The sequence below is a fragment of the Medicago truncatula genome, chromosome 6, assembly GCF_003473485.1.
Source record: "Medicago truncatula cultivar Jemalong A17 chromosome 6, MtrunA17r5.0-ANR, whole genome shotgun sequence".
NCBI classification, from domain to species: domain Eukaryota; kingdom Viridiplantae; phylum Streptophyta; class Magnoliopsida; order Fabales; family Fabaceae; genus Medicago; species Medicago truncatula.
The window spans coordinates 402439-427118 of NC_053047.1; the positions used below are offsets into that span (position 1 = coordinate 402439).

The 24680-nt window shown below is 33.3% G+C and overlaps 3 protein-coding genes and 2 long non-coding RNA genes across 5 annotated transcripts; 4 read left to right on the top strand and 1 right to left on the bottom strand.

Annotated features, from left to right (window-relative positions):
* The first annotated feature begins 428 nt into the window (after positions 1-428).
* LOC25495130 (protein kinase PVPK-1) lies at positions 429-3163 on the top strand. The gene is made up of 2 exons (XM_013595298.3): positions 429-1656; positions 2258-3163. The coding sequence occupies exons 1-2, from the start codon at positions 590-592 to the stop codon at positions 3081-3083; spliced, it is 1893 nt and encodes a 630-aa protein (XP_013450752.1). The 5' UTR covers positions 429-589; the 3' UTR covers positions 3084-3163.
* Positions 3164-5988: 2825 nt separating this feature from the next.
* Positions 5989-6957, bottom strand: LOC25495132 (uncharacterized). Its single transcript, XR_005646666.1, has 2 exons — positions 6652-6957; positions 5989-6286 (listed from the first exon to the last, which is right to left on the bottom strand). It is a non-coding gene; the product is annotated as an uncharacterized lncRNA (long non-coding RNA).
* Positions 6958-10619: 3662 nt separating this feature from the next.
* Positions 10620-11873, top strand: LOC25495133 (uncharacterized). The gene is given in 5 exon segments (XM_039835288.1): positions 10620-10675; positions 11008-11212; positions 11215-11237; positions 11497-11580; positions 11711-11873. Coding segments are annotated over 5 exon segments (531 nt in total).
* Positions 11874-12533: 660 nt separating this feature from the next.
* On the top strand, positions 12534-14367 carry LOC112422685 (uncharacterized). Its single transcript, XR_003013175.2, has 2 exons — positions 12534-12863; positions 13712-14367. It is a non-coding gene; the product is annotated as an uncharacterized lncRNA (long non-coding RNA).
* Positions 14368-19885: 5518 nt separating this feature from the next.
* LOC25495136 (altered inheritance of mitochondria protein 32) lies at positions 19886-24614 on the top strand. The gene is made up of 5 exons (XM_013595304.3): positions 19886-20226; positions 20496-20581; positions 22179-22484; positions 22579-22662; positions 24030-24614. Exons 1-5 carry the CDS (start codon positions 19897-19899, stop codon positions 24367-24369), a joined length of 1146 nt encoding a protein of 381 aa, XP_013450758.3. The 5' UTR covers positions 19886-19896; the 3' UTR covers positions 24370-24614.
* The last annotated feature ends 66 nt before the right edge of the window (positions 24615-24680 follow it).

Genomic DNA, 24680 nt, shown 5'->3' on the forward strand with positions numbered 1-24680 from the left:
TATTGGGGTGTTTCTGTTTAATGCATTTTTATTCAAAAACGTTGGTGGGTTTTGATTATTCTTCATGAACAATCATGGGTTCTAGAGAAAAGTTGTAAAAATCAAATTTTTATACTATGTTGATGATGCCTTGTGAATGAAGTTTCTTGATGTTGGTTTCTATTTTTAACTTTTGTGGGATTGAAACTTTCTGAATTTGAAGACTTTTTTTAATTTGGGAATTTCTAAATTTGGATCACATTATGTATTTTTGACTGTGTCTGAAATTGGTCTCTTGAATATGATTTCTTTGGTTTGTCTTTTGAATTTCATTATCTGAATTGAATATTGAATGCAACAATAGGTGATTGAGAATTTGAGATTATGTTATTTTAGAACTTTTTAATGATTATTTGATATGGTAATTCATTGTGTTGAGTTGATTATTTCTGAATTTTTTGAATGATTATTACATTTTGGTAATTTACTGTATTGAGTTGGCTTTTTAGGTTTGATATTATGCTATTTCAGAACTTTTTTGAATGATTATTAGATATTGGTAATTGACTATGTTTTGTTGAATTTTTAGGTGTGTTTAGATATATCTGTCATGGACTCTCCTATGACTGCAGTTGAAACTATATCAGAGGTTCAGAATTCAGTTTCTGAGGTACCGATACGCCACAGCCTTCCTATAACATCAGGGATTCCCCGTTCTTCGCGGCCTCCTTTATATAGAAATAATCAAGGAGCTTCTTCTTCTTCCAGATCTTTTTTAGAACAAAGACATTATCATCATAATTATGGAACAAAGAAGATTCACCATCTAAACAGCTATGTAGTTAATCAAAAGCATTCATATCACGAAAGAAACAATGAAAGGAGGTTGCCAACAAAATTATGCAGCAAGCAACTGTTTGATGATGATTCCGAGAATTTTGACTCAAGTTCTGAAGTATTAGAATCCGAGAGTTGTATCTTAGTTCCATCGAAACGGGCCGTTGTTAATCAACCGAAGAATTACTATTCTCAGCCAGAGACTAGTTTTTGTCTTAGTCCTCAGAACAGTTACTATTCAGCCACTGTCTATTCGGAAGCGAAACAAAGTTTCACCGATACTGAAGTCAGTGAGTGTGTCAGTGTTGATGATAAGTCGTATGAAAGCGGAGAAGTTCCGAATTCGTGTGATTTTAATGAAAGTAGGAAAACCAGCATCTGTAGAGCGAGTACCGGAAGTGATGTTAGCAATGAAAGCAACACGAGTAGTCTGAGCAGTGCTTTGTATAAACCTCATAAGGCAAATGATATAAGATGGGAAGCGATTCAAGCTGTCCGAGCTCGTGAGGGGATGTTGGAAATGAGGCATTTTAGAATATTGAAGAGATTGGGAAGTGGAGATATAGGAAATGTATATCTAGCTGAACTTAGTTGCACAAGGACTTTTTTTGCCATGAAACTCATGAACAAAACCGAGCTTGCAACTCGTAAGAAGCTACTGAGGGCTCAGACGGAAAGAGAGATATTGCAGTCTTTAGATCATCCTTTTTTACCTACATTATATACACACTTTGAGACTGAGACACTCTCTTGCTTGGTAATGGAGTTTTGTCCCGGTGGCGACCTTCATGCAATCAGGCAAAGACAACCTGGGAAGTATTTTTCGGAGCACGCTGTCAGGTTAGCTATTCCTTTCTTTATCAGCTTGCTCCATGAAATTATATATCTATATGTAACAAGAAGACATGTATATTCAATGTATCTATCCCCTGTTCAATGTGATTTGTATATGTAGTTAAACATGACACTTTGTAATTTATTAGCCCTGTTTGGATAACCAGATTAGTTATGCACTTATCGCAGAAATCTTTATACCAACTGAGCTTTTCATAAGATAAACACATGACACCTGAGATTTGTATCTAGTAGTCGATATAATTTCTTATATATATAATGGATTTTACAAGTGTTGACTTGATTTATGTTTGAGTTGAAAAATATGCTTTTCATACTTTTCTTCTGAAAATAACCAGTATATGTTTGTTCTCATCAATACTTTCTGTACTTGATCAACAGCTACGGAGAAACAGATATCAGTTAATTTGGCCTCTCTAATAGCTTTCTTGATATGAAACCAGACTAATGAAAGCATATAGCTTATAGAAATAGCTTATACTTGTATAATAAACACTTATGTTATAAGCACTTAAGTAAGATGTTTATCCTAACAGTGTCCAAATGTATTAACATTTCTCTAATTTCCATTTTTGGGTTTTTACAGGTTTTATGTTGCAGAAGTTCTCCTTGCTTTGGAGTACTTGCACATGCTTGGAATAATCTATAGAGACCTTAAACCGGAGAATGTGTTGGTGAGAGAAGATGGTCATATCATGCTCTCAGATTTCGATCTCTCTCTAAGGTGCACCGTCAGTCCAACTCTAGTGAAGTCATCAAACCCGATCACTGAAACTAAAAGCTCCGGATACTGCATTCAGCCAGCATGTGCAATGCAGCCAGACTGCATCCAACATGCATGCTTTTCGCCACGGTTTCTATCCGGAAAATCCAAAGAGAAAAAATTCAGACTAAAGAATGACATGCATCACCAAATGACACCTCTCCCTGAGTTAGTCGCTGAGCCAACAAGTGCGCGGTCAATGTCCTTTGTAGGCACACACGAGTACTTGGCGCCTGAAATTATTAAAGGAGAAGGACATGGAAGTGCTGTGGATTGGTGGACGTTCGGGATATTCTTATACGAACTCTTGTTTGGCCGAACACCGTTCAAAGGTTCTGGGAATCGAACCACAATGTTTAATGTTGTTGGGCAGCCATTAAGGTTTCCAGAATCTCCTACTGTCAGCTTTGCTGCAAGGGACTTGATCAGAGGTTTACTTGTGAAAGAGCCCCAACACCGTCTTGCCTATAGACGCGGAGCTACCGAAATCAAACAACATCCGTTCTTTCACAATGTGAACTGGGCACTGATCCGCTGCGCTAATCCTCCAGAAGTACCAAGACAGACCATGATGATGAAACCAAACTCAACTGAAAATGAAGTTGGAATGAACCCTTCTGGTAATTATTTAGAATTTGATTACTTTTGATTCTAAAAATGTGATGTGTAGAGTTTGTGGACCATGATTCCTTCCTTTATTGCATAAAAGAATGCAATGAATTTTTTTTGTTCAATTACATTGATCAGCAATTGATGAACTGTTGTAAGAAATTCCAAATTCCTTGATTTGAGGAACAAAGTTTATATACTCTTTCTAGTACAATATTTTCATTTTTTTTATTATTATTTTAAAGAGTGTCATAAATCACACGTTAACATTTACTATCAAAAAGAATTACATAAGTTTAACTTTGAAACAGTCACAATTCAACATTTAGCAACATTATTTTACCCAAAATGGATAACCAATGAATCCAACTCTCTATACTCTATAGTCAACAACTCATTTTAGAACCTTTTTATAGTAGGAGATTCATGAACCACTTTGTTCCCTTGCTTACATTGCTCTTAGTTTTTATCAGTTTCATCAACCACTTTGTTTTGCTCAAAACTTTGACTTTTGCAACAAGAAACCACCCCATCAACACCTTGACAACAACCAACAACGTTTTCATTGTTACTTTCTACATTAATATTCTTTCCATTAGCAAGCTTCTCGTCATTTTCTACCTTAACTTCAGCAATAGGTGGCCCAATTCATATTCATACAATTAAATTCAACATTGATCATCTTGACAAGTCCATTCAATATAATATATAAGATGGCCAAATAAACAAATTGTAATGTGGAAGTCAAAAAGCACACATTAAGTGGCAATGTGTTGATCCAGCAAGGCAGACACATCATTAGGAGTAACATAACCATACATGTAATTAAATATTAGGTACGCACTACATTTTAACCAACAACAATAAAATCCTTTAAAACCTCTGCAACACCAACACTTCTGATGAAAGACGTGTCTGATGTTCGATATGTGCTGGTGTCGAACACCACAATGTAATTACGTTTAATTAGTCCTTTTTTTCCAATTTTTTTACTAGTGTCAACGTATCTGTGTCGCGTCTGGTGTCCGTGTACGTGAGTGTTTCCAAATTCAAAATAAATAAGTGCCAGCATATTTATGACCACCAATATGAGAGCATGCCATAACTGATATCTGATCTTTCAATCCTCTGAGCTGAATGTCTTCATTGAGCTTGTCAATGAGAACAGGTCCACAAACATGGGCGGTTCCACCGTGTAGCGACCCCGGGCGGTCGCCCGGGCTCGATCGATAATTTTTGCACATTAGACTCAACCAAAAAGCTCATTAACACATTTATAAAAAGAAAAATTTGGGCAATTTGAAAATTGTCACACGTAAATAGGTCTTGGAATTTTATTTGGCACACTATTGACAGTTTCATCTCTCTTATTTTAACGGGTTAATTGTTCAAATTGACTCTTTAATATACTTTATGTTTGAAAAATGACCCAATAAAATACAAAATATATACTCTAACATTGTAACTTGAATTTTTTCTTATTTAATTTTGATCACCCTATAATATACGTGTAGTCTAAACATGTGACCTAAATGTTGAATTTTTTCACTATTTTTTTCTTACATGTTTAGCACGTTAAAATATAGCTTTACATAAAATTAAATTTCTTCGACCAGGGATAAATTAATTATGAATTTTTATTCCCTCATAATTATGAATTTCTTAAACAATTTATAATTAATTTGTATCTCGTTTAAAATTTACAAAATTTCATTGTGAATGTTTCTTATCATGTTCTAGTCATGCCTATAGGGAACTAAATTTGACTTGTGAGTATACGCTTACGCGGAACAAAATTTCAATTTTGCACGTTTCAGTTGAAAAATCAAAATAAATTTAAACGATTTCGAAATGCTATGAAACTTTACAAATCCCTTTTATGTATTTTTATAGATGTCTTTGCAAATAATGAGCTCAAAATTTGATTTATAGATCGAGATTTTTGTTGTTTTGTTTTTTGAGCTTTTGACACTTTAAAAATTCATAATTAATTTGTCGTTTGTCGAAAATTTATAATTTTTTTGTTAAAGCCATATTTTAACGTTCTTAACTCGTCGCTGGAAAATCATGAAAAAATTCAATCTCTCAGTTGCTTTTTTGGACTTCGCGTATATTACAGGTTATAAATAATAAAAATCTCGAATTACATGGTCAGAATACATGTTATTTAATTACAGGGTCAATTTTCAGACTTCACGTATATTACGTGGTTAATTTAAATTAATAACCCTATTTTAAATTGTACTTTTGTTGATAAAATGATAAACTTCATTTATTTTGATTTTTTTTAGGTAAAAAAAAAAAACGATTTATGACTGTTTATATATTATATCACATGTGAATTTACGATTAATTTTTCGCCCAAGCTCCATAAATTTCCTGGCTCCGCCACTGTCCACAAACAGCACACCTTACAATCACGACTTCCATGAGCACACACAAAAATATATGAACCTGCTATCACATCTTGCACTCCACTATCCCATGGTTTACAACTCACCATTACATCATTGAAGAAACTATCAACATTTGATTCCTTCAAACTCCTTTTCAATCAAACAACACAACACACACACCACTGAAATCTTAAATCACAATAAAATACAAATCAGTTTCGACGTATGTCGTTTCATTTTATTGTGTTAACGAGCATAAATTATAAAAAAATATTTTTTCTAAAATTCAATTTTGATTAAAATTATCTTTCTAACAAACATGCTTATATGTTTGTGACTTTCAAATTGTAACAAACATTACTTTCAAATTCTAATCATGCCTCATCATATATCTTGATAGAGATAAATTCTTGCTAAAAAAAATAACTTAAATTTTTAGAATTAATTAACAAATAATCCAGTTAGAAAGAAAACCATAATAAGAGAATTTATTTTTTTTACTGAGCATTGATATTTGTATAGACAATTTTAATGCTGTATATATCTAAGTACGTATAAAATACACTTAGTTTTCGTGTTTTCATATTCTAATGAGAGAAAGAAAGAATTAATATACAAGTGGAAATCGTAAAAAATGTGCCCAATGTGCTAGGAATAAGACATTTTATAAGAATGATGTTTAATCCCGAAAAAAAAAATTATGTTTAAAAAACATTTGTTACTTAATACTGGTTTACTTGTGTAATAACAATATAATATACTTGTATTTGATCATTTCTGGGAAAATCAAGACGTCGCCGTCGGAGAAGCCATCCTCTTCAATCGTCTCACAAACTGTGATTTTCATCTACAAACAACCAAACTAACAAATCGTAAAATCCAAAATGAAATTTGAGATAACATGAAAATTGGATACAAATTAACATGGTCGACCTAAAGGTCAAGCAACACATGTTAGGGTTTAAGCCACGTGCTTTTGGATCAAAACTACGCGTCAAAATATCAATTTAATTATAAACATATAATACGATAAATTAGTTATAAATTTTGCTCAAGTCGGTTGTTCAAGATAACAGCCTCAAATCCTCCCTAATGCAAGTTCACATCTTGGACTAGCAAAACTTAAGTCTTTAAAAATGTTGGACTGACTCTACAAATTTTGTAGAGTCGGTGCAAATTAGGACTATGAAGCAATGAATTAGCAAGTAATACCTTGACGAGGATGTCGCAGTGGCAACACTTTTAGGAAGGGGATGGTCATCGGAGGCTTCAACACACGGAGGCCAAGTTTGGTGGTTCTTGTAACATAGAAAGACATGACGATCGTAGGATTCAACTGTTCCAGCAAGGTTTTGCTTGTACATCTCATAACGGGAGAAACGTATTTGGCGGTGTTGACGACTTTGGAGGGAGACATATATAGTTGCGGAGGAATGGAGAAGAAAGTGAGAGTTGTTTTTGAACTTGAAATGAGAGGTTTATCTAATGAAATGAGTTAACACTTAACAACATTATTTATTTATGGCATTATAACTAATTATTTGTTGCCTACTTATTCAACTACTTTTCAATGGTCCCTCATGCTCGAGCTCACAGTCAAAGTCAGAGAAAATAGTCGAACATACATGCTGTGTTACTTGCACGTATATGCATCTTTTTCATAAAGCATCCCATGCATGTACAATAATGCTGAAGAAGCTATCAAAATCAAGTTTTGTATAGTGACAAAAGTCTCACATTTAATATATAGAGAAATAGAGAGAATTGTATGTTTGAACTTGCATTTCAATATATCAAATGTCTCTGTGGTCGTAGATACCATATGAGCTTTGGTAAAAGTAGAAATCAAAGACTCAAAACAAATTGAGACAACTTTAGGAAAAACAACTCCGAGCAAGTCACCTAGGAAAAACTTGGGAACAACATGAAAAACACTTAAATGAGAGTCTAAACTAAACTCGTGCATGGTTGGCGAATGGCGAGAGTATCGACTACTTCATTAATTTCAAGAACGACATGTTTTCATTTGACGCGACGAATTACACAACTAATGTCAATGATTTAGCGACCAATCTGGTAATTGGTACTAGGCGCGGAGGAACACCGCCTTGGATGATGATAGCCCTTAAGAGCATCACCCTCAATAATCACTTGTCTCAGCCCTTGATTCATTGCGTGAGTAAATATCAATTTAATAATTAAGTACTAACATTTGTCATTAAAAGAAGGCTCAAGAGCTCGTACTTAATGATTTTAAATAAAAATAATTTTGTAAACTATGTATGCTTTTGATTATGCGATGACAATCAATAATTTTGAATTAATTAATTTGAATATTAATTAGTTAAATGTGAGTTGAATTTAAAATGTGTCATTTTTTTTTAGAGGAAATGTGTCATGTTTTTTTTAGTATTAGTAAAATGAAAGGAATTAAGTGTTAAAAAGAAAAGATGACCCGCGAGTGATGAATAAGGTGCGCGTGGGGGGTGATGGATACAGTCAACATTTTTATTTCATATTATTATTATTATTCAAATTATTACTACCTCCGTCCCTAATTATAGGGCCCTTTTGAAAAAATAACGGAAATTAAGATAGTGGATATTTGTATTAAATATGTTTGTAATTAGTATTGTTTTTACAGTTTTATCCTTTAAGAGAGAGATGTTTTATGTTTTCAACATGCTATTTATTGTTGATTGAAGAAAAAGATGTATAATTAATAGGGGCATGTATGTAAAGAAATAATTAATGTAGTTGGAAATAGCAAAGGGGTCTTATAAAAAGGGACAAAAAAAATTCTCAAAAGGGTCTTATAATTAGGGACGGAGGTAGTATAACATAATTTTTTTTTTTAGCAATATAACATATTTATTTGTTCTATATAAGTTTATGTATTAACATGAAAAATTTCCTGGACAAGGTCATATGACATAATGTCAATTGCTTCAATACCAAATATTTGACTACCTATGTTATTTGCAGAAAAAATATTAAAAATAATAGTTAAATATTACATCTTAAAATATTTTGGATTTATTTCTTGAGACCACTACACAGAGATAAAGATATTATCATAGTTAAATAAATTTTTAAATTTTATTATACTCATGATGACTCCTTAATTAATTTTTTTAGACGACTAGTAAGTAAACAATAAACTATATCATTACTTGATCATAATATATAACATCCAAAACAAAGTATTATAGGATATTAGGAATATATATAGGTGTAAATAAAATAATATAAACTTTGTTCCTCAAATTAAGGCATTTGGAATTTTCTTACAACAGTTCTCATTTGGTGATCAATGCAATTGAACAAAAAAATTGGATTGCATTGTTTTATGCAACAAAGGAAGGAATCATGGTCCACAAACTCTATACATCACATTTTTAGAATCAAAAGTAATCAAATTCTAAATAATTACCAGAAGGGTTCATTCCAAACTACATAAACAAACATAATATAGGTAAATAATAGGGTTAAATAAGTAAATAGTCCCTCTAAATAAACTAATATTTAATTTTAATCCTCTAAAATATTCTTTAGGTTTTTGATCTCTAAAATATTCTTTACATGATAATTTAGGCTTTTTATGAATATTTAGAGGGAACAAAGGGTTTTGCGCCCGTATCTATAGGAGGAAAGTTTAACTTCAGCATGTCATGGGAAACAGGTCGGGTCAAATGTTTGACCAACCAATGAAAAGTTTTTTATATGTGCTCGGGACAAATAAATTCTCTTGCTAGATTTATCATTTCCTTTGTTTTTTTTCCTTCGGAGTATTGTAATCAATTATTCTAAAAGCATAATTGTTTTTAAACTTAATTGCACTTTCTTTCCTATAGTTTGCCAATTTTGCAATTTTGCACCTCATAGTTTTATCATGAGTGTATCTCCTTGTTCCCTTATTAGGTTATGGCACCAACAGAAAAGGAACTCTTCACAGTCACCACTGTTCATAAATCACTATGAAGCACAAACACTCTTCGGATTAGGGGATTAGGCCTGTCCGGTGTAAGACAGGTGACGTGTCCGACACCGACACTTGTAGTTACACTAAATTATGTGATTTTTTCAAATTATTACTGTGTCAATGTCCGTATCGTGTGTCAATGTCCGTGTCGTGTTCGGTATCTGTGTCTGTATCCGTGCTTCACAAATCACTACCTTAGACTAATTATAAACCCATCTTAGTTATTGGATATTATTTATCTACATTATGTTTGTTTATGTAGTAATTTTATTTTATTTTGTTGTGTGTTCAGATGATTGCTTTTATCCCTTTCTAAATTTGGGAATTGCATTTCTAAGGTTCTTTAAAATTTCAGTTTCGTGAGCTTAACTTAGTTGGTAAGGACAATGCATAATATATGCAATGTCCGAGGTTCGAACCCCAGACACCACCAAAAATAATAGATTTGCTTAATGAATGAATATAATCTTGTTTTGAATCATTTCCTTGTCATCAAAGATACTTGGGAAGTTGAACACTTGTTAATGTTGCATACTAGTGTGTATACATGAAGATGAAACCAAAATCCACTTAAAATGAAGTTGGAATGAACCCTTATGGTAATTATTTAAATTTTGATTCGTTTTGATCCTAAAAATGTGATGTGTAGTGTTTGTGGACCATGAATGATTCCTTCCTTTATCTACTACAATATATGAAAACAAATGACTACCAATTTTAGTTAACTACTCTTTCCTAATTTTCTTCCAAACTTTTTCCTTCACAATTTCAAGGTTCTTTAGGACATCTTACAACCACTTTTCTATCAAAATTGTCTTACTTTTGCCATAATCTGTCCAATTCATTCTTGCTCAATTTTGAGGGTTATAATCGACATTCTATTCCCAATTTAAGATTTTGTGAGACGATTGAAGAGGATGGCTTCTCCGACGGAGACGTCTTGATTTTCCCAGAAATGATCAAATACAAGTATGTTATTACAAAAGTAAACCATTATTACGCCAAAACGACATGGCATACAACGATAAATCTTTGCCCCACGTTCGACTTGCATAGAAAGAATGGACTGGCTCTTGTTATTATCGGCCGAGGGAAATCCTTCTATCCTTAAATCTATATAATATAAACATGTTGAGTGACTGCAATTAACTTTGCTAACATGGGAAACAAACTAAATATTCAACTAATCAAGTAAATTATGTTGGGTCATGAGAGGGGAGGATCGTTCACATTGAATCAAGAGCAACCACTAAAGTGAGTTGAACACCACACCTTAACCTAAAACTTTAAGGCTTTGATTTTATGGGTCATATATATACTGCTCAACACTTATTTTTCCATTCAATGTGAGACTTATAAATTCTAATTAACTCACCTCAAACAGAAGCTTCTTGACACGCCACCTGACCACCATGGTCAGAGAAGACTTTTGACACAAAGGGTTGGTCCTATTAATCACAAACTTGAAATGTAACTGATTATAAAATATTGTAATTTTTAATTTTGATTTAAGATTTCTGTTTTTATTTAACATGCAACAAAATGTCTTTATATTGAGAATGTTGTTTTGTTGTTTGATTGGAAAGGGGTTTGAAGGACTCAAATTTTGATAGCTTCTTCAATGATGTAATAGTGAGTTGTAAACCATGGGATAGTGGAGTGCAAGATGTGATAGCAGGTTCATATAATTTTGTGTGTGCTCACGGAAGTCGTGATGTGAGGTGTGGTGTTTGTGGGCCTGTTCTCATTGACAAGCTCAATGAAGAAATTCAGCTCAAAGGATTTAAAGATCAGATGGAAAAATTATGGGTCATTGGTAAACTCTCACAGTTGTTTTATTCATCCTCTTATTTGTTTTGAACTATGAAACACTCACGAACACGAACACTGGACCAGATAGAAAAAAAAATAACTAATTGAACGTAATTACATGTTTTGATATCATGTAGGGTCCGACACCGACACATATCGAACATCAGACATGTTTTTTATCATAAGTGTCGGTGTTGCTGAGGTTTTGAAGAATTTTATTGTTGTTAGTTAAATTGTAGTGCGTACCTAATATTTAATTACATGTATGGCTATGTTACTCCTAATGATGTGCCTGCCTTGCTGGATCAACATATTGCCAAGGGAGAGGTCATACAAAAACTATGGAGGTAACCACTTAATGTGTGCTTTTGACTTCCACATGGATATTTTCATTAGTTGATCAATGTTAGATATCGACATTAGAATTTGTTTATCAAGATGATTGATGTTATATTTTATTGTATGAAATTGTTTCAGAGGCCAAATGGGGCCACCTATTGCTGAAGTTAAGGGAGAAAATGACGAGAAGCTTGCTAATGGAAAGAATATTAATGTAGAAAGTAACAATAAAAACATTGTTGGTTGTTGCCAAGGTGTTGATGGGGTTTCTTGTGGCCACCTATTCCTCGGATACGTTTGAGATACTTCGAGAATACTTTTAGAATATTTTTTTATACATATTCTAGAAGTATTTGATTTATTTATAGTATTAGTGAATACCATTGAAATGCGTCGTGAATATGTCTTCATTTTCGTCGGATACGATATATACATAAAAGAATGAGATTTTGATTTTTGATTTTTTTTTACATATTTTTTGATATGTTTGTTACCAAAAAAAACTAGTAAAAAACTCATTCGTTCACACGAGTCCGTTTCTTTGTACCTATAAATAAAGTTGATATTTATCATTTATTACTACTCATCCCTTCATTGAAAGGTTATGTACCTTCTATGTGTTTTTTTCCAACTCAAATTTATTTCTCCTAGAGCATACAGTTTGTAAGCACTAGCTAGATGGTATATCCTATCAAGATCATAGCTTGACTTCTAACATCTAGCTTTTCTTGTTTGTTAAGAAACAAGTTTGAAACATAGTGAACCAAGTTTTTAAGATGGTTATAACACTTGGTTGAGCTAAAAGATTAAAGAAGTTGAAGGTTTATGGTTTGAATCATGATAAGAGAGAAAATAGATATTGAGTTCGATACTTGGTTCACACTAAAAAATACTCATTCCATCCTAAAATAATTGACTTTGTTTGACAATATGCATTATTCAAATCATATACTTTAATCATATTTTTTCATTGCCATAACTACCACCACCAACCATAAAAAAGATCATGCCTTCTTTAAATCTCCAAGGAACTACCACCACCAACCCAATTAAATTATATACATGCCATAACTACACGTAGCTGCACATCTTTGGCAATAAAGGAACCAAATCTGAGCACTACAAACACCCACCATAGCAGCTCCACAAACAGGGATAAGATCACACCAAAAGGAAGAAGAAGATGGTATGCACCTCAGACGAAGGAGAAGGAGAAGAAGAAGAAGAAGAAGGGAGGATGCACTCCCACTTCAACCATGTTTTCGACCGTGATTTCCTTGATTAAATATAGGTAACAAGTTGCATAGTTATAGTCCACATAAATTTGGTAGACTAAAATTATGTCACAAATTGCATTGTCTAGACAGTTACTCTAGTTATAAATTAGGGCTTTCTGAATCATTTTGGTTTTTAGTTTTTCAAATCTATTTTAAAATTAGTTTTAAAAACTCTTTTTAAGAAGAGAATTAAAATTAAAATGTGTTTTATGATTTAATTTTTGAAAATATTTTTAGAGATGAAAAAAATGAAAAAATCCGTTTGATAGTTAAGTTTTTGAAAATATTTTTAAATAACTGAAGCGATTTTCATCATTGGATGTGAAGTTGAGACTGGAAAACCGTCCAAGTTTTGGTGATGGATATTTGAAAATAGTTAGAAACGTGAAGGCTTTTGGGATTGGGCGTCTGGCCTACTGCCTAAATGGTGAATAATCTAAAATCTTGTTTCGACATTTAATCCTTATAAAATTTTCAACCACAACTTTTGGTCCTTATTTTTAAGTCAAATCATGTGTAGCCTTTGTATTTTTCAATGAAATTTTGCAAAAATACGTAGAATATTGTAAAAATATCTCTAGAAAATATAAATTTATGTTTTTGTTAAAAAATTCTAATATTTTTTGAGATTCTTATAATATTATAATTTTTTGTGCAAAATATAAATTATACATATGACTTCTTCAATTATGGCCCACAATATGAATCTCACAATAAAATTATACATATATGACTTCTACTCGACGTTATTTATTTTGGTCTTTATTCCAAATTATATTGTCTTCTTTTCTTTCTTCTTTTTACTTGAATTTCTTTTAGAGGAACTTTACTTATTCAATGCTATATACGTTTTACTTTTCAGGGGAATTATTTACTTGACTAATTCGATACAATGATGGAACCTTTTGCATGTAATGTGGTTTTAAGTTGAAAACTTCCATGTACGTAAAATACTTCACAGAATAGTTTCTTTTTTGTCTACTACATAGTGGTCTCTCCTTTTTTTTTTGCAATGGAATGAAGAAAGCTGATGAATCAAAGAAGGGAGGATAGAATGCAAAGAGGTAAAGGGAAGAGCAATAAGAAATGAAGGTTTTAATTTATGATAGAAGAAGTGGAGGGTTTCATTGATTGTAATTATTATTATGAATCTTATTTCTATAGTCTCCATATAAATGGTTTCTGGAAAGCATTTTACGGATAGCTCCTTGTTATGTTTAATGTTTGCTCCTGGAAGGAGTTGTTAGGTGTTGTAGTGTTTGCTTTGAGCCTTTGGTGGCAGATTATAGCTTTATTTGGAATTGTTGCAATGGTTCAAATCTGTTTAGCTGGATTTCGCAAAGTACTCACTAAGTGTAGTAGTTAGAAATTAGGAAGCAGTGTTCACAGATGTGTGATCAGATTAAGAGGGCCAGCAAATTTTGGGAAATTTGGATGAAAACCAGTGTCACACTTGCCTTCATCTTGTAACTTCTTAATGATACTTTATAACTTTTTATGTAATAGACGTAAATTTTCTCAAACTCTTTGTAACTTTTTGAAGAGTTGAAACTTTAGGGATAGTTTCAAACCTTTTTTCAGATCTTGCAATTTTGCGAAATAACTTCATAACTAATCACAAAAATATTTGTAACATGAACCAATATTAATGCAACTTTCCTTATTATTTGACGATTATATATGATAAAATGCCTGAAGCAAACCAATGTTTGTACCCTCCCAAATCTTGAGGGCATGACATGTTTAAACTTGTTTACAAATTCGTATTTATTCAATGCAGTCACATCATCGTGTTTAAACTTGTTTAAAAATTCTGATATGAAACTTATGATCTCCCAATAAAACTATTTCTTCTATCACTTAATTAAAACTTCAATGTTAATATCCTATGGCTGCAACAGTTATGATTCAGATAAAATTAACTTTGCCATCTATAAACCAACAATTTGAAAGGTAACATTTGTTATGTAGCATCGCCACGACCGCATGCTCAAATGCTATTTACATTTCAAGTAGCTGAGTGATATTAAACAGAAATCAACTACAAAATAGCTTATGACATTGAAAACTGTAGTTCAAATGAAACAAATAAATGCAAGGAGAAAACCAGAATCTTGTGCTTGCGCATATTGCAGAGTAACACAGAAATACAAAAGTGGTGAAGGTCTAAAGATCTGTGCTATTTCCAAAGCCAAACAAAGAGAGAAAAATAAAAGGTCTTGCAAAAGTTGGATGTACTGAGCACAAGCAGTTGATAATTGGATCAATGTCCCATTATGCAATGTTACTTTACTGGTTTCGCAAATTAACTAGAAAGTTTCTTTATATCTTAAAAAATGACACAGTTTGAAAGCCAAAACAGTGAGCTAAAATACCGAACTAGTGAACGCAACGAATACTACAAAACAGATCATCAAGGATAAGATCAATCGTAAAGTGCAGAACCCAATAAAAAAATTAGCAACTAATCATGTAAGTAACGAACCAAAGCATCTGGTTAAGTAGGATCATTTCTCTGGAATGCATTCACAGAAGTCATTGCCCATCTAACAGATCCATCAGTTAAAGTATCTCCTGGTGCAATATCAACATCAAATAGAGCCACAATTTGTCCAGCATGAGCCACGTCAACATCCTCAATAAACTCTGCATATATAACGTCTCTTAAACATACGAGGAACCTTAATCTTCTTACCAGTGTTAACATTAGTAATAAAATCCCCTTTTCTAATAACATTAGTTATTAGGGTTTGCATTCTCAATTATATAGAATAGATAGATTATTCTATCTATCTAAACCTAGCCGTCTCCGGGACACAGTACAACCGAGATGATGATGCAGAGGTTGGCAGCAAGACATCGAAGGAACTATGTCGGTTCTTTCATTCTTAACCCTATTAAGGTTGTTTTCTCTATCTCTAACAACTTCCTACGTCAATCGTCATCATCATGTAATCCAGAAAGTGATGAGTATTCTTAGCAATGCTCCTCCCCGTGGCCATGGCTACCAAATTTATGCACATCTTAATGCCCTTGACTTAACCACTCTACTTCAACAAAATCAACAACACTTTCCACTCAAAGTTATTCACAAGATGATGCTCCTTCCTCATGATGATAATGCTGACCCTTGTTCTTCTTATGACTACAACCATGATGATGATGATGATGATGGAGAAGAAGAATAAGAATAAGAAGAAGAAGAAGAAGAAGAAGAAGAAGAAGAAGAAGAAGAAGAAGAAGAAGAAGACTTCTAGACCGTGCTGCAACTTCTTAGTGACGCTCCTCCTCTCCATAAATATGTGAGCAAAATTCATGAAACTCTTAGTGACAAAGACTTGAACACTCGTCACATACTCAAAATTATTGAAACCTCTGGTCAAAATAAGTTAATTGAAACCCCAAGGGTTTCGTGTCATAATGACAAGGAACGATAATGTATCACTTTATAAAGATCTTGTCACTACCCCTGTTCTGGAGTCCCTTATTTCAGCAATATGCTGCGATATTCCCACACTATATTCATATGATTATCATGATGAACTAAGGAAGAATGACATAATTTTTATGTGAGACTTGCTTAAGCATATTGGCCACCATCAGACTGGCTTAATTAATGTTCGTATTCTCAATAAACTCATACATATCTGTCAAGGTTGGGACGAAAAGGAAAAGGTTGCAGAGGTTGCACTTGAAGTTTTTCATAAATTTGAGGTATTTCAATGTGTTCCAAATCAAGATACATACATCTTTACATTGGAAGCTCTTTTTAGAACAACAAGTTGCAGTACTTTATATGCTCCAGCAAGCGGCTTCTATCTGTCAAAAGATGCTGCTTCATCCAGAAACCCTCCTTCCCGATGACCATGAGACGCTTGATTACATGTTATTTTGGTTTTCTCAAAACAATAAGCCCATGATCTCTATTTGGCTGCTATCTGTCAAAAGTCACTGGAGTTCGATATGAAGTTACATTCTGATATGATTGAAAGACTTTGCTCAAAACAAGAAACTGTACATTTGGCTTTGAAGATGGGGTGGAAGACTGGGATGAGAAGGCTAAAATTTTTCACTTTCGGAATGTTGTCGAGTCCTTGTGTGCGTTTAAACATCTCGATGCAGCCAAGCAGTTAATCTTTAAATTGATTTCTGACGGACCAATACCATATCCTGAAAAAGTTTTCAGTGCAATTATTATTGCCTATGTTGAAGTCGGGGAAGTCGAACAAGCTTTGGAGATGGTGGTACTAATGGAAAGTAATGGTTTATGTGCACTTGTTGTGATAGTTTTATGCCTTCTGATTCATGTTCAATTAGTATGGTAAAAAATATTAGGGAGATCTTAGAAGAAGCCAAAAGGAGGGATTATCAGTTAATTATTGCACCATACGCTTACTGTTGGATATTGCATACTACAGAAATTTGATGAGGCTATCAAGCTATTGACTCAGATTGTTGAGATTTGTCTTCAAATTTGTGGTCTGGAAGAATAGGGAAATCGTGACACGAATTTGGCATTGTGACACAATTTCGTGGTGCCGTGAGCTAGTCTGCAGGGTGCCAAATCGTGACACGATTGTGGGAAATCGTGACACGATTGTGCAAACTTGCTCGTTAAGTTTCCATGATAAGGACTGGTCATACCTTGGGACGGATGCACCAATCGTGACACAATCAGGAAATCGTGACACGATTTTATCAGTGGAAGGCATGTATTTAAGTGTTCTTGTGCAGATTTGAAGGGAGTTGGAAGAGAGAGAAACTTGAGAAATCAAAGGGAGTAACTCTAGGGTTTAGAGTCTTTGATTAGAGCTTCTCTTGGGTTGAAAACATGGGAAACACCTTGAAGAGAGAAAATCATTGAGTGTCTTGGTGAGATTGGGAAAAAGGTAGAAATTAGGGTTGTTCATTGTGAACTTATCAAATCTAATTTCTTGTAACTCTTTTTGTATCTCTTTTGTAAGAACTCATTGATAGTGGATTGGAGAGTTCAATCTCTCCTCCAGAGTAGGTCAAGTTTGGACCGAACTGGGTGAACAATCTCTTTGGTGTCTTTGTTTTCTTCTTCCCTCTCCTTTTATCTTGTGCTTGTGTATTGTGTTTTTCACTTGTTACCTAGATTAGATCTAGGTGCTGTTGCACACACTTTGTTTGGTGGTTACTACTTTCCTTTGCTCCACACATCATACTTGGTATTGGTGTGGTTTCGTTAGGAATTCACAACACAGATGAAGGACATGGGTGTTTCCTGCACCAATCATGATAAGTTGATACACTCTCTTCACTTGAAGGCTATGGATAGGAGAATGTCAAGAGAGCAACTAGAGTCGGGCAATGGCAGAAGCGCAGATAGACAAAATGGACTATATGGATATGAAAAAAGATATTTTAGAGCCTCTACTAGAGGAAATGCATCTTAATATCAGGGAAACATTTTCATAGGATGTTAGAGTAAATTTTAACGTTTTCACGTTACCTTGCAGCCGACGAGGACCGATGTAGTAAGTTTACTTGATCATTGCTCTTATTCTTGCCATCAATAATTTGAAAGGAAAAATAAAAGAACTTTAGTCTTGTTTTTATACTCTATTTCAAAACATGCTGAATATGACCTAAAATAAAATTTAAACATTCTTGTCCTAAATTTAAGATGTTTGTATACAAACCCTTGTTCTATAATGTTCTGTATCTATCTAAAGCTTTTTATCTGTTTTCTTTACATGTATGTCCACATTTTTTTCATCTGAAGATTAAAAGCTTCTTTCTTATTCTCTTTAATGATAGGGAGGAATGTAGCCAAGCGACTTCAATCTGTTTTAAATTTATGTCATTATAATTTGAGGAGTTGAAAATAAACAGAAAGGCTATTCTTGGCATTATATTTTCACATGTGAGCATCGCGATTCAAGCAAGTCTCTTTGATTTCTCTAACTCATTTGGAATAATTTGTATTCATGACATTTCTCATGTGGAAAATTCTGATATTACTCAATAGACTAGTATCCAGTCCTTCATATTCCGCCATTGTTTTGTGCAGTCTAACGATAGAAATATGGTATATGATAGAAGATTATAGTGTCATTTGATCAATGTAGCCGATCCCACTTAATAGAATAAGGTTTCGTTAATGTTGCTGCTACATAAGCTTCAACTATAAATTTCCAAGATATTGAATAAATTGCATGTTGTAATGATAGAAATTGAAAATGCATTGTGGAATTGGTTGGACATTTGTAATGAACACAGGATTTTCAAGAGCTATATATTGTAAGTGATTCTTTAAAGTCTATTGGTCTCTAGTCTGCACATTTATATTTAGAGGCATGTGTTCAGCTAAGTTTCTTGTTTAATTTAATTTAACTTATTTAGAGACATGTGAACAAAATATTTTATAAATTTTCATTATTTTAAAAATTATTCAAATTATTATAAAAAAAATGAAATTCACCTCAAAGTATTTATATTCACCAAAATATTACATTATCTGAAAACATTATCCATCCAAATACACTCTAAAGAAAGGCCATGAACTCATTTTTCTTGAGTTTTATTTCATATTGTCGTATTATAGGGGTTATTTCGTTTCCTCATCTAGTTCATTAATAAATCCCTCTTATTATAAAAAATGTGATATGAGATGTTGAACTCAGTTTAAAATATCTAACTTATTAGAATTTGTTTGTAATAATTAATTAAAAATCTAAATTATTCATTGTCACATGTGATATAATCAATCAAGTTAATTAATTACTTTTAAAAGGGGGAGGACTAATGATTTTCTAGAAGCCATTGCCTTTCTTGTTCAAAAAGTAAGTTGTTAAAATATTTATTTATATATATTGACCAAATAAATAATAATATAAATGATGTTGACCGACAAGTGGAAGAAGACCATGAAAGTTAGTTGGGTTCGCGCGTGGTTGTGAAAGTAACGCGCGCATTGGTGGTAAGTGTTTTCTTCTTCAACACGCAAAATGTAACTCATTCTATTTCTGTGACTATGAACAAAAATTGAAAACTAATTAATTATAATTATCCCATAAATAAATGCTCTCAATTCGTTTCATTACATCATTCTCTCATTTCAATTTCAAATCTCACTTTCTTCTCTTTTCTTCTTCTTCCGCCGCAACCATGTCATCCACCACCGCAACCGACGCCGTCTCCGCCACAGATGATGCGAAACACGGTTTCTCTCGTCCTGAGATGTACAAAGAAAACCTCGCTGGAACCGTAGCTTCTTACGATCGTCACGTTTTTCTCTGTTACAAGAATCGTCAAACTTGGCCTCCGCGTCTTGAAGCTTCTGATGATGATCCTCTTGTTAAACGTGTTGCTTCTCAGTTTAAATCTCGCAAAAACGATATCCTCGTTAAGGTAATTCATACTTAATTACTTACTAACTCTTCTCTTTTAATTTCTTAATTTGTATAACTAACACCTCTGATCGAAGTTGTGTCTGGTGTCTGACATGTGTTAGTGTGTGATTCATTTTTTTAAATTATTACCGGTTTGTGTGAACGTGTTAGTGTCAGTGACTTGTCTCTATTGGTGCTTCATAGTTTGTATACAATTTTGATGTAGTAGTTTTGTTTTGGATTTGATGATTTGATTGATTGACTGGTTTGCTTGTTTTTTGTTTTTAGACGATGATTACAGTTTGTGAGGCGCGCGAGGAGGATGGATTCTCCGAAGGTGATGTCTTGATTTTTCCTGAAATGATTAAATACAGGTATGTTATTAAAAAACTAAACCATTGTTGTAATCTACGAATCACTTGACATATGTAAGAACTTTGGACACGACATGACACGTCGACACGGATAACTATTTGAAAAAACGATATAATTGAATGTAATCAAATATGTGAGTGACATGTGTTAGACTCGGGACACACTTTCGATCAAACGGGGTTGGTGCTACATAGGTTATGCTTCTCTATCAAACTGGATTTAGGCGGATAAACAGATTAATTTGCAACTTATAGCATAAGTGTTTATCAAATAAGTTCATATGAATAAGTTATTTCTATTACGCGAGATAAAACAAAGTTAAATTGTTTTCGTATAAGCTATAAGTTGTTTTTATAAGCTATAGTGGAGAACTTATGGAATAAAGCTGAAAACAGATTATGAACATGTCATATATAAGCTGCTATGCTATCGTAAGTTCTCTGGAACAGTATCACAAGTGCTTACCTAGTATATAAGTTCAAATAAGTCAATCTATATATGTGTTTAACTAATAAGAGTTTAACTCTTAAAAAAGTAGCAAGACTTTAAGGGTAAATACTCCTATATGTGGTCTTTTACGTCTCATGGTTTTTTTCGTACTCAAGGTTGAGACGATGATGTGTTTTCTGTTATTTATTTTGACAGAAAAGAAAGAAAAAGGAAAACAAATTTGAATTAACTTTTGCTGTATATATTTGTTTTATTTGATTTTATGAAACCGACATGGACCGGGTAAGTATCTCAACGTTACAAACTTCTGATTTTGAGGGCCTATTTCAGCAACCATTGAAGTTTTGGACAATTTTCAAGTAATGCTTCATGACGGACTACTATCAAGATGTCTTGCCATATACTTTAGTTTAACGAATATAAACTTTTCAATACCTTGTCATCCAATTATAATATATTATAAAGATATTTGATATGTTACTTTCTAAAATTGGAGATCTAATTGAACTTAGACTGTTAATGCTTGTTTTTATACACTCCAAATCAAATTGCAGTTTAAACTAGGATTATCAACATATTTAACAAGTGTTGTTTGCGAATTAATTTTTTAAGCAGAGTACTTTAAACAATGATGAAGTATAGTAGATACCAACAAGATGTGTGTTTCAATAACCACTGGACAATAGATTTTTTTAGAATTGAATTTTTTTTTAATTTTTTTTTTATATTTTTACTGTAAAAATAGCTTTTTCATATGAAACTTGGTGCAATTGTTTCAATCAAATGCAAAAGTTTTCATTTACTAACTCTGACAATTAGTTTTTACTAAACTCTTATCATTTTCGGAGTGACGCCAGTCGCCAAATACACACATGCACATTGCAAAAGAGAGAATGAAATCTTACTGAATGTTATATGCAAGTGACATTGTTCTATATATTATACATAGACATCCTGAGTGACCGACTGTAACTAAATTTGGTAAGTGGAAAAACTAACTAAATGATCAACTAATCAAATCAATTAATCACGAGCGTGAAACAAATTTGACTATAAATATCATGTATTTTATTTCGATTTAAGATTTCAGTTTTCTTACTTAATCTCTTTATATTGAGAATAGTGTGTTGTTGTTTGATTGAAAAGGGGCTTGGAGGAATCGAATGTGGATAGCTTTTTCGATGATGTTATGGTGAGTTGTAAATCATGGGGTGGTGGAGTGCAAGACGTGATAGCAGGTTCATATATTTTTGTGTGTGCTCATGGAAGTCGTGACGTGAGGTGTGGTGTTTGTGGGCCTGTGCTCATTGACAAGTTCAATGAAGAAGTTCAGCTCCGAGGATTGAAAGATCAGATATCAGTTTTGGCATGTTCTCATATTGGTGGTCATAAGTATGCTGGCAATTTAATCACATTTAGTCCTGGACCAGATGGAAAAATTATGGGTCATTGGTGAGCTCTCACACTTCTATTATAGATCCTCTTATTTATTATGAAGGATTTTATTGTTGCTTGTTAAATTGTAACCCCTGATATTTAATTACAGGTATGGCTATGTTACTCCTAATGATGTGCCTGCCTTGCTAGACCAACACATTGCCAAGGGAGAGGTCATACAAAAACTATGGAGGTGACCACTTGTTTTTTATTCTGCATTTTCTATCCTGTAATCAAGTGATATTTTTTAAAATTGTATTACACAGACACACACACACACACACACACACACACACGTACACTAAAGGCTCTAGGCGAAACTCGGGACGTAAAAACAGAGCACAGATATTATATAGTCTCTGCACTGCACAGGAAACAGCAATGCAACAATAATAATTAGTAAGCAGAACCATGACATCACTAACAGAAATTGGGATAACACCATTATAACTAAATGACACTAATTCTTGTAACTTGCTGCTGTGATCCATATTGTTGCAGCAGCAGGTCAATTGTTCCTCTTGATACCAACACAACACTTGATCCTTTTTTTATGTCACACTTACTCCACCTGCTACTTCTATATTGTTTGACCCTATTCTTGTTAAGTTCTTGTCTCAATTACCTTGAGTGCTGTTGTTTTTTCCACTCCACTAGTAATACATTACATGTCCATCATCCCTCTCCTTGTTTCGTTTTCCGCATGAACTTGTCTCCCTACTCAACGCCATTTGGGAGTCCATAATTTGATATCAGCAGACTGATTCAATAGCCATGTCTTCAGTAGGTTGCCACATCACTCCAATGTTAAACAATGTACCACTGTGGTCTTAAAATGGTGAAACTATTTATCCATGAAGATGTTGCACTGTTGAATCGTACAGCTTGCAAATGGACAAGCTGACTGCAAACAATACTTTCCATTCTCTTTTGTAACAGTATTTTTCTCTCAAGTTTTAATTATCCACATGACTGGTCTCTTTTCATCACAAACAAATATATTCAGCTTCCTACAGTACGCTTATTTCACATGCTCAGATCATGCTATATTCCCTTTTTTAACCAAGCCTTTTCCATCAATTCTTCAACACTACTCCGGTCCAAATTCACCTTCACTCTATATGATGTTCCTGGGTATGCCCTATTCTCTTGTCAACCTGCTTCACACTCGTACAGTAAGGTACAAACACTTTTACAACTTACCCACCGCCATTCAACCCCATGCAAATCAAAGGATTATCACACCATTGTGTAAGGTCACATCCAAAACCTTTGATCTTTGCATTTAGCCACTCCACACACTTACTTCTGCTCTTTCCACTATTATAAAAATCTGCATTGATATATACATTAGTTGATTTAAGGAATGTTTGGCATCCTTCTAGTATGGGTTGCATTATGTTATGTATCTTACAACTTTTATCCTAAAACTGAGTCTCCATTTTGTTTGTTACATGGGAATTAGTTTTTGTGCAAACAATGTTGTGGATGAATTTTTAATTAATTAAATTTTGCTTCTAAGTGAGGATTATTAAATTGTGTTGTATGAAATTGTTTCAGAGGTCAAATGGGGCAACCTGTTGCTGAACTTAAGGGAGAAGATGACCAGAACAAACTCGCTAATGGAAATGATACCAAGAAGAATAATGTAGCAGTAGAAAGTAACTCTCTGAACAACAATGAAAATGTGGTTGGCTGTTGCCAAGGTGTTAATGGGGTTTCTTGTTGCCAAACTGCAAGTTTTGAGCAAAACAAAGTGGAAACCGATAAAAAGCAGGGGAGCAAAGTCTGTGGGAGTTGGCCTATATTACAAAAACGCGATATTCTTGCAGCTACCGGTATTGTTGGCGCTTTAGCAGCTGTTGCCATTGGTTACAGATTTTATAGAAGGTCAGGCTGAGAGCTTGAGGGTTCTATAGTTTTTACAATTTTAATCAAGAAATAATAATAGTAATAATGGAACCATTCTAAGAAAGTTATATTTTTTTGGTAAAAATTCTATGTTATATGTACAAGCTTCTATATATTGGAATTCTGGAGATAGTAAAAGCAAGCTTGCTAGAGATGTAATGATGAAATTTTATATGTATTTTTTTCTTTTAAAAATTTTCAATACAAAATTTAGTGTGATAATTGAACTTCAAAGCTGTTTGTTTCATTTTTGCTCATATGTTACCTATTATTTTCTAGTGAAACAGATTTTGTTTGCTA